At 28.4% G+C, this 12,175-nt stretch overlaps 1 protein-coding gene across 1 annotated transcript; it reads left to right on the top strand.

Moving 5' to 3' along the window:
• LOC105169406 (MFS18 protein-like) lies at nt 640-1,002 on the top strand. The gene has a single exon (XM_011089798.1). The coding sequence runs from the start codon at nt 640-642 to the stop codon at nt 1,000-1,002; it is 363 nt and encodes a 120-aa protein (XP_011088100.1).

The raw sequence follows: 12,175 nt of genomic DNA on the forward strand, positions 1-12,175 counted from the left end.
ACTACTCTCGCCCAAGCACGCTTAACTTCGGAGTTCTGATGGGATCCGATGCATTAGTGCTGGTATGTACTACTCTCGCCCAAGCACGCTTAACTTCGGAGTTCTGATGGGATCCGATGCATTAGTGCTGGTATGATTGCACCCTATCATCAACATAGAATTTATTGTTCCGATTTCCTTCCTCCAACATTTCAAGATGAGATTTTATTTCCTAAGATAGACCTTTTCTTTTTTCTCTTTTACTAACATAATTTCACTTAAATTTCAGCTATAAAAAAATATATATATATAATTTTAGTCATGTAACTTAAAGAATAGCAATTTTAGTACTGCACAAAATAATTTTCATAATTTAGTATCCGACACGTTTCTCCTAATGAATTGTTTGCACCAACCACTAATTAAATTGCATCAGAAAATCAACATAGAGGGGACAATAAATGATTATAAATATTAGTAGTTGCATTAACTCCAATGCATCTACCTCTGCCAGTAGCCCTATACCTCTCCTTTAAGCTGACATGCACCATCACCAACACATATCAATTCTTCTGTATAAAAAGGGTCTGTTCCATCCCTTCATGCAAACCCTACAAACACATATATTCCCAGCTGCTGAGAGAAAGAGATCATTTGAAGATGGAGGGTTTTGCTAAGGTGCTTCTCATCCTCACACTGCTTCTTGGTGTGCTATCAATGGATGTCAAAGGAGGAAGAGCTCTCAACGCAAATGATGATCATGAGGTGGTGGATCAGCCTCAGACCTTTGGCAGTTTTGGAGGAACTTTTCCAGCCCCCTTCCCGGGTTTGGGTGGCTCGTTTCCGGGTTCAGGGTTAGGTGGCTCGTTTCCGGGTACAGGGTTGGGTGGGTCGTTACCCAACCCCAGTATGGGTTCCGGGTCGTCGACGTCCAGCTTTTGCTCGTTCCCTGGGGTCCGATGTGCTCCACTCCAGCCCGGTAACTCTGGTGGATCCAGCGGTGGTGTTGGTGCCTCCCCATGATAAGGAAATGGGGTCTAGTTAATAAGGTTGACTATTGGCTTGACATTTTGGGGTGCATGTTAAGGTTGATTAAGTCACTGTACTAGATCATCTATATCTATGTTACTATGTTATAGTTCTTGTTCTTGCGATTAATTAAACTTGTGTTTGCACCACCACAACAACAAAACTCTTTTAACTATCATGCAAGAATCATAGCAAAATGCCAAAATTCATAGAAAGTGGATGGACCCATTTGAATGGTCGATCATTACTGCAAAAATGCGCATAGATTAAAAAAAGTTGCTCTAATTAATTGTTAGAATGTAAAAATTCATCAACAAAGCAAGCGAAATGAATTTATTATTATGAATTTAAATTCTCAAACTACCAAATAAAATTGCTTCCCATGTTACTTATTATGAGCTTTATAGTATGAGATGAGTCGTCGTCCTTTGGTGAAGAGAATAATTGCACTTTACTATTTTTATTTAATTAAAATAGAATACCTATAATAGTATAAAAACCGTAGATCATTTACAGGTGAATTTTTGTTGAGAAGTTAGCTAGAAAGCAGTTGGTGTATATATGCACACATTTATTGTGAATTGATTAGAAAGCAGTTGGTATATTTTTTAGCTGGTTTTCAGCATTTGAATTTTGAAAAACGTCAAATATTAAATCGAGGGTTAAATGCAACTGTTCCCTGTCAAAGAATTTAATGGTCAAATGAATATTTTTTTTAGAGTATCAAATTGTAATTTTAGTTCTGTAACTTAAAATAAATAATATTTTTTATAATTGATTTTAATATCGTACAACACTACTGAGTGGGCTTGGGTTACAATTTATAGGCCCATCAATGTCTAAAGTGGGATTGGACTGGGACGGCAGGTCTCTATTACACTGAAATCAACTTAGGCCCAGCCCATATATATCTTGTTATAATAATTATTCGAATAATATATGTGGATAATCTTTTTCATTATGCTTGGATCTATTTTATAGAATTTAAATATTAGGTGTAGAGGTGTTTTGTTAGAGTTATTTAAAACATATTATAAATTCAAATATTTTATAAAATACTTTTAAGACTTAAAAGTTATCGCATTTTATTTTATTTTCTTAGAGAGACGTATATTTAAAAATAAACTATATTATAAATCTTCCAAAATGAATAATAGTTGGCATAAGGAAAAATGAGTCCCATTTCAGTCTACATTGCATAGTATACAGAAAAGGCAGACTCCATGCCCCTTGGAAGCGGTGTCACAATCACAAGACAAGAAGTGACGATCACTTTTAACCAATATTAATAAAGCTATGTAGTGGGGGGTGAGTTGAGCCAATTCAGAATTGTATAACTTGAACGACAAGATTCATGACATTCAATCAACCTGGACTCCAATACCTCATATATATATATATATACATATTTATTTATTTCTGTGTCCTTAGATACACTGTGATGGTCAATTAAACTAATTACAATGACATCATTATTACCACTTTATGATGGTACTAAGATTATAATCTTTTCTCTTGGACACGGACTTTGGTAAATAATATTCAACTTCATATGCATCTATTTAGTTTTTACCTTTAATTACAGCTATAGCTAATAAATCTTTATTAATTTTCTAAGTTGAAATTGTTTTTATTTTTAAATTAAATTGATTTGAGTCCAAAATTAAATTGATGGAGGGGATTCAGACTTGTCTCTCTCTCATATCGTATTTAGGTTTTGGAATTTAGAGGGCCCAAACGGCCTAATATTTTCATAAAATAATAATTATTGTGGTAGGTAAAGAAGCCACTAGCTACCTACTTTAAATATTTAAAAGTATTTATTAAGTTTGAGGTATTATGTTATCTTCTCAATTATCCATTACACACACTGCACTATGAATTGGTGCATTACAGAATCAACCACCAATCCATTCTTCATCTCATTTTTCACATGTAAATTTAAAGATTCTTACACAATCTTTTTTCTTTTTAGATTGCATTCTGAATGGAGAATTTAAACTGTGACTTTTAAATTATTAATAACAAATTGTTTAGATAATTTTATATTTAAATTCTTTTATTTTAATTTTAAATTATATTTTATTGAATATTGATAAATTTTAAACGAAATCATTTAAATTTTTTTCACCAAATAGTTACTTCCAATCTAAATTCATCAATTCAAATGCCCCCTTAAATAAATTAAGAAATATTTTTCTTTTGACATCATTTCACACACTTTAGAGTGGTGGGCTTTTATGTCATCCAGTCATGTAACTTTTTTGTAATTTTAATTAAATGTGCATCTTTTTTGGCTCAAACTAAAGAAAAAGATGGGTGATCCGGTGGTTACTCGTCTTTAATTGATGTGTTTGTCTCAACTCATCATAATCTATACTGATTTATACTAATATAAAAAGGGAAGGAGCTTCATTTCATATTCATAAATGGCGGTTAATGATACTGCTCGCACTAATTCTTTTTGTAAAGTCAAAAATAGCCTTCAACTAATAAGATAACTAACTTATTCAATTTTTTAAATTAAACTTTAACTAATAAATTAGTTTTCTTCTCTTTTATTTTTTTAATGTAATGTATTTATTTAAATATTTTGCTTTCATTTATAATATATTTTAAAGCGTAAAAAAAAATTATTATATGCACGTAGGTACAGCGTGTCACAACAGTTAGTATCAAAAAAGACCTTCCATACTCACAATTAACGGTTAATGACACTGCTGCATCATTTCTTTGTAAAGTCAAAAATACCCTTCAACCGATAGATGACTAATTTATTCAACTTTCAAATTTTATATAAAATGATCAATCAATTTTTAATTTTTTTTAATGTAATATATTGATTTCTATACTTACTCTTATTTATAATCATCATTTGAAATTGCAAAAAATTAATTATTATATGCTCGTAGAAACAACATGCCATAATGACTAGTGTATATATAATAATAGTTGGTGCCACGTAGTTGAGTGGTGTTAAACATAGAAAATACTTGTAATAACTTCTACTTTTATGATGAAAATAAATTATAAATTTTAATTGTAATAAAAGTTCAAATTATTTATAAATAAAAGTAAAAGATAGAAAAAAGTTGAAGTTGGCCATTCCAGAAAAAAATCTCAATATGTAGAATTTTACAATAAACTACAAAAATAGGTAGGGAGAAAATTTATACCTTCTTACTTAAATACGTTTAATTTAAACAGTTTAAAAGTATAAATTATACATAAAAACGTAAATACTATTACAGAAATTACTCCTATTTTTTAATTGTCATAGGTGATTTATGTAATTAAGCAACATATATGAATCATTTATGTAAATAGACCATATATACATCATGAGGTGTAAACATAATTATCCCCGTAACTAGTATTTATGGAGCAATGCTTGCATTGATTATTAAGTATTTCAAGTTATTTTTTATTTTCTGACGAAAATGTTTTACTTATTAGTATTTTTAGAAAGAATATATATTATGCATTTAAGTCTTAAACTAGATTACATGTAAATAATTTGTTTAGATTATTATATTATTTTTGTAATGGGGGGAGCTAATTACATGTACTCCTCGAAATTAATATGGCAATAATTCAGGATCTTGTTATTATAAAGTGACTTCAGGTATTCAAGTTACGGATGTTCCCAATGCATCAAAAACGATCAGTAAATAATTAAAAAAAAAAAAGTAGGAAAGAGATTATAATGTAATTAACCCATGTTTACACTAGAAAAAAATATTTTTAATAATTATCCATTAAAACTCAAAATAAATAACTATTATTAACCATAATTAAATAAAAAATATTCTTAATCTTGCAAATGTTTTAACTATGCTTCAAAAGTTGCAGCCAACAATCATTATGTGGTCATAGTTAATAACTATTATTTATTTTTAATCATAATAATTAATTATAATTAAATATTAATTTTCTTCTAACGTTGTGGAATAAATAAAAAAAAATGTGTGTAAGAGATCATTTAGTACCTCACTGTTCTATTTATTATTTATGTAATTTAAGTATGCTCATTTTTAATGCTCATTTACTAAATTTCTGTGAGTGCATATGCGTGTATATATATATATATATGGGTTAAATACAATTTACTCCCTGTAAATAAATGCTCTCGATAAAAAATAAAATAGTAAATTATCTCATATGTTTTGAAAAATGAAACAAATTATCCTCCTATCTATACCTTTGATAGGGGGTAATTTGCTTCAATTTTCTAAACGCAAGAAGGTAATTTACTATTTCTTTTTTCAAAAGAGATTTTTGCTCATCTTGTCATATCATAGGGGATAAATTACATGTTTCCCATATATATATATAAGTTAATTAACTATATACCAATTATATATAGATGAATAATAACTAAGTATAACTTCGATTGCATTTTTTTTTCTCATTAATAAAAAAAATCAACACATTTCTGAAACAAATATATAAAATTGAATTTATTTATTTCCATGTTATGTGTATTTCCATTTCCCTCACGAGCGATTATATATATATATTCCCATGCATCTCACGCGAACTCAATTATTCCCCAACAAATGGCTGAGATTTCAGGATGAAGAGATAGGAATTTGTGGGTCTGGTTTGACGGATCTGGAGAGTTGGCAACATGCAAGTCGCATCACTATCACTACCTCAGGCACTGATGAGTGACTGAGATGTCCCTGGACCAATACACTCATCCTATTTCTAAATGTTGCCAAAATTAATATTTATATAAAATATTAACTGACAATGTTAAACTTATTATTACATAAATAAATATATATATATATATATAAAGTTAATTTTTTAATTTATCATAATAATATAATTTCTAACAAATAAAATTGTCATTGTTGATACACTATAAAAAATGGATTATTTCATATATTATAAGTAATTATGGCTTAAAAATTACGATAAATAAGTACTATTTACCACAATCATACAGAGCCAATGTGAAAATCTAAATTTAATTATGATTGATCAACATTCGCTATAATTTTAGCTGTGGTTAAAATATTTACCATAATTTTTCATTGTGGCATATATATTTTGGTCCGCCTGCATAGCCGTGATCAATTAATAGTATTGTCTACAATTTTTTATTTTTAGCTATGATGATTAATCATGATAAAAAAATAGATTTTTTTCTATTGATAAATTAATGATACATTTATGATGACAATGACAATTATATTTATCGTGACTGTACTTTTAATTACAATCTTATACATAATTTTTTTTTATCGGTGATAACTTCTGTATAATAATCATAACTACGAAACTACGCAATTATTATAAAATTAATGGTAATTTTAATATCATAATTTATTTTTTTAATTGTTAATATTTTATTCTTTTGTAATGAACTTTTGGCAAATTTTTCAGTCTAATTCCAAATTCTATGTTATGGTTTCTAGACAATGTTTACAGTTGATAGTAACCGACAACGTCGGAGTAATTAAATATTAATACATGTGACCCTCATGTGCATATATATAAAAACATATAAATATATATTAAAAATTATATGGTGGGGATATCACTTGCATCATGAAATTTGGAAATTAAGTTTATGATAGAAAATGTAAAAACATAAAAAAAAAAAAATAGATTTTTTCCTACCCTATCAATTATTACACTTAAAAAATCATACTAAATCAATATTATCTATCGTAGTCAAATAAAATCGAGGCCAAAAGTTTAAATTTTGATCTCAATTAATCAACATTCGTCATAGGTTTACTTAGTCGCCAAAATATTTTCTACAATTTTAGTTCTACCTAATATTTTTTGTTGCAGTCATAGAAATAACAATTAATAGTCGTTGCGATTCAATGTTAATTAGTATATATTCGTCATAATTTTTTCTTTTAATCATAGTAATAAATTATAACAAAAAGTCATATTTTTTCTGGTGAGAATTTGTCTCATTAGTTTGAGAAGCATAATGTTTGTTCTATCCCGTGGCTACTATATTTTAGCATATAACAATCTACTCTCGAGTTTGTAAATTTGGATTGATGAATTTGAAGTTACGAATAAAATTTTAAATCCTTAATATTGATGACAATTTCTCGGAGTTGTGTTTTGATAAATTTTATATTAGAAAAGATTTCAAAATTTTCAATTCTTCTTCCGAAATATGTTCTCTAACATATTAATGGATTGAAAATTTTTTTAGTGTAATGTGATTTCAAATTCTTAATCTGAATTATTCCATCCAAATGTAATAATTAATTCAACGGGTTAAAAAAATAATATTTTCATAATCCTAACTAAAGTTATAATCGTCAATGAGACTCGGTGAATCTCTTAATACATTATAAAAAATGCAATATTTAATTGTGGCTAATTGTCATGGTTAATAATAAATAGCCGTAGCAAATAGTCAATGACCATGATCATGCGATGGTTGCTAGCCGTGGTATCTGAGAGGATGACTAAAATATTTTAGGTAAAAAAAATAAAATAAAAGAATTGAGTATATTAAAAAATAACGAACTATTTATCAGTATAATTAAGTTATAACTAAATTTTATCGTCAATACACAGTTAGCATCCTCTATTCTTAAAATAATATATAAGTCTCATAATATTAATTATGAATTTAAGTAGCAACTTAGGTAATTAGACGAGGTAAAGATGAAATTAGAAATTATGGGCTTGATGAGTTTGTTCATTTATTAAAATTAATTCAAATAATTATTATAACACAGGTGTTGGTTTATTGATATTTCATATGAAGTATCACGGTTCAATTATAAAATGTATCACTCTTTAAAATTTTTGAAAAATTAATAAATCATCCGATTCACTTGATTTAGGACCAAGCCAGTCGAACCACCAGTTCAACCAGTGGTTCGAGCAATTTTTACAAAATAAAATGGTTTTGAAACTAATCCAATTTTATAAATTGGATCAGATCATTTTATGATCTGATTTACAATTCAATCAATCCGATCAATCGTTCCGAATTTTAAAACATTAATTTGCATTTGATATGATCCAGTTAGGGTGGCGCATTCACAAGCATATTTTGGAAAGTTGCAAACATTTATGTCGGAAAAAATTAATAGCACCATTGATTGCTTATGCAGATGGAGAAAACAATAAAAGTAAAAATTATATGTTTCCCCAAAATCGAACCATGCATGGACATGTGTATCGCAATTAATGTTCGTCATTTTTTTTATAATTATATAAACATGGTCTTATCTTTGTGATTCGAGTTCGGGTCAAGGTCGTGGATGGTGTATCCATCTCACCTTGTCCTGTTGCTCTTATCTATCCAGAGAGGTGGGGCCCACAACGTTCCTCGATTCGAAAATATTGAATTAGCCTGCAGCACGTACATGGAACTTGTAATATATGTAATTAAAAATCTTCAAATACTTAAATTACAGTTCACTAAAAAATTGAATCAAAATCGAAGAGTTAGATTTGAGTGCCATAAATGTGTAACTATATAATGGAAGCCTCATTATATATAGAGGGTTTATTTAACAGAAATTATATATTGTCATGTCAGGTTGATTGTTCTTGGATATGATGTGAATCAATGACTTCCCCACATGGGCTATTGCGTCGGCCAGTCAAATGTCCCTATAAAATTTATTATTTAAAAAATAAAATTTTTTGTCATTAAATATGTAATTAATGGTAATATTGAAATTATTTGTTAATTTTATTCTATTGACCGTACTAACTTTCAACCATTATTTGTAATATATATTTATTTTTAATTGTATATTATCTAAAAAATTCGTGCCCCAATAAATAAGAAAAAAAAAAAAAAGAGGATGGAGTATTCATGAAGAAAGTCATATGAGAAATGAAAGATGTGTAGTGTAGTGTAGTGAGATGAAGGGACATTCAGCTGTGAGTTGGTCCCTTTAATTTTGGAATAAATTGCATATCTATGTGTCGGCAACCCCATAGGTAACATGCAATTTTCTACTTTTTTTTTTAAATTGAAAATATCTCTTCTGTTGATTCTCATTGGATCTAGTTTAATTCACAAATTGAGGCCTATAAATTTAAAATCATGAATTTAAATTCCATTAATATATAAAAATATTGTTTTATTTTAATAGTAGACGTCGTTCTATTTTAATAATAGATATTGATCAGATATTAAAAAAATGAGATAATTACTAGATTTTCTTTCATTTTTAAACACTAAAAAAAATAATTACTATTGCTTCCGACATCTATAATAAATATTTAGTATTAACTACCGTGTAATAAAATTGATGGAAAAAATTAAATTTTTTGTTATGAAAAAATTATTTGCTATAACTAAGAGTTATAGTAAAAATATTTGCCATGATTATATTTTAAATATCCTTGCAAAAATCACCGTCAATAATTATTGTATTACTGTAATTAATAATTATTTATTACGACTATGTATTATTAATTCTGATAATTATCTGTGGTTAATGTTATAATTTTTTGTAGTGGAACTTCAATTCGCAAATTTTGCAAAATGTTAAGACGTTTTCGTCATCAAACATTTCAAATATTAAGTTTCGGGACCATATTTTCTTTCCTTCTCTTATCTTTTCACCCCTACAACATACATATTCGGCACGTATTTGTAATTAAGTAGTACTAGTATGTGTCCCCGATGGATTTAATTAATCAGTGATGCGGTATGCAATTTAATCGGTGTCTCGTTGGGTGAGATATCGTTTGCACTAATTTCGTATGGGCCTCATAATTTTGTCCTGAAAAGGCGCCTCACTAGAGATGATTTTTTACGGGAATCGTTTCTATAGCGAGGCACCTTTTCAGGACAAAACCGTGAAGTTTATATGGAACCAGAGAGGACAATACCTCGCGCAACGGGCACCAATCGAGTCGCAAGCCGCATCTTTTAATTTTGTACAAAATCATTTCTTAGAGTATTTATTCATCGTAATAGATAACTAAATAAGCGATCTATCTTATCTCTATTCCTTTTTTATTTTGATAAATTTTATAATTTACATCAAATATTAATAAATTGATAATCAATATATTCACATTAAGTGATGGGATAAATAGTCGTGTAAATTGGATAGTTATTTCGTAGGTGAAAAAACATTAATGTGATGACGTAAAGAGTGAGGCTAAAAAAGAAGGTGTGGGAATGGCAAACATTGAACCTAATACTAAAGTCGAAGCTAAGAACACTACCTCGTCGTATATATAATACTACTACATCCTCATTAATAAATTAATATGTGAACTCAAGTGCAAAGTTTATAGACAGTCTCAACTCTCAAATTCACTGCAAATTTTGATAAACTCCAAGTTCAATCAAGTCCCGCACTTTGGACTAAAAATTTTCTATAACGATGTGCATGACTTCAAATTCAGTGAATGTCTAAATATTTTTCTATTTTAATAATAATTATAGTCAATTATATATTACTAAGTAATATATACTGCACAATCGAATTTATGTGAAAAAATAATTTTAAAATTTAAAATATTAATTATTATTTTAATATATTAATTTGTTCCCTCCATCATACTATGGTAAATAAACACATAGTACAATAAACTGATACAAAATAAAATAAATACCCGTATTTAATAAAATTTGAATTCATAACCTCGAATTTAGAAGCAGAATTGTTGATGGAAATTAAGTGTAAGTTTTGATACAGACATATATCTATAGGTGGGGTTAAGTTGTTGATGATAAAAGGAAAGGGGTTTAACTTGTAAAAGGAAGAAGTTGGTAAGGAGGGTGAGAGCTCTTTCACCTAATCCCTCTTCTCTCAATTTTTGACCTAAAATCCGTAAATTACACTTACCAAAAATGAGATCATGAAGACTTTTATAGCTCAAGTCTCATGCATACAATTTCAACCAAGTTTGAGGTCATTATGCTTTATTTCTCGTATTATTTTACCTTTCTCTATCTTTTAAACTTCATACTCTGTGAAATTACCATTTTGCCCCTGTCATAAGGAAAATTTTACTTCAATGCAAATGACAAGAAAAAAATATATAAGAATATAAATCATTGAGTAACCATGAAGCCATCAAATATTAAAAAGGGCAATAAAATAATTTCCTTTTTGGAATCACCAACACGCATTTTTGGTAAGAGATCTGGGGTGGAGCCAGCTTGTCCTGGATTTCTACCATGCTTTGATTTTTTGCAGTATAACCGGGGAAGAAAATTGGAGACAATTTATGTTTGAAAATTCAAATTCATCACTTTTAAGTACTACGGAGATGCCAACTCAATTAATTAGTTAGTGACTTTTTATAATATTATTAAATTATATATTAATATCACATCAATAAACAATTGTTACGTATAATTAAATTAGACTATACTTTAAATATAAAATCATATATAATAGACACGTCAATATGATATTAATGTGCAACATAAAAGTGTGATGGAAAAACTTCACCGAACCAACCACGGTTTGCAGTCCTATATTTTGTGGGTGGGCCCACAACCGGGGTTGGTGAACCCCAATTGCATATCCCATTCCCACCAACTTCAACTCTTACATAAATAATTACAAAAAAAAAAAAGAAAAAACCTCTTAAATAAATCGGAAAAAATATTTAGGAGCGGCAATAGATGCACTTGTTGCTTTTATTTTTGCATGATTCCTTTTCTGTACACGCTCCTTGTAACTAATTTCACATTCTGATAAAATATGTTTAATTATCAAATAAATATAATTAAGAATTTTTTTTATTTTAAATTATATTGCATTTTTTATCTTATAAACATATATATGTCATTTGTATAGAGATAGCATTATTTATTTTATTAAAAAATTATACATATTATTTGTATATATATTAAATAAAATAGAGAATTTGGGGAATAAAATATTCAGTTGGTTCTTCGATAAAATTAAGAAAGATTAAAATGCGTCATTCTTGTAATAATATAATAATATTCATAATAATAATAATTATTATTATTTTTTCTTAATTTCGTATGCGGAAATACCTACAGAAATTTGGACCAGATAAGAATCGGGGATTGTCCTCACCGACTACAACCCATCTCAACCATAAATCCCAGCCTCTACAATGTCATCAACGGTTAAAACATCGGCATGATACACAACCACCCTCCAAAAATCTTGACCCCACCATTGAGAAAACTCTACACTCCACCCACTTGGTAAAT

This window comes from Sesamum indicum, linkage group LG8 (genome assembly GCF_000512975.1).
Source record: "Sesamum indicum cultivar Zhongzhi No. 13 linkage group LG8, S_indicum_v1.0, whole genome shotgun sequence".
Classification (NCBI taxonomy): domain Eukaryota; kingdom Viridiplantae; phylum Streptophyta; class Magnoliopsida; order Lamiales; family Pedaliaceae; genus Sesamum; species Sesamum indicum.

Coding starts and splice junctions, on each gene's coding strand:
- LOC105169406 (XM_011089798.1), top strand. CDS start 640: ATGGAGGGTTTTGCTAAGGTGCTTCTCATCCTCACACTGCTTCTTGGT.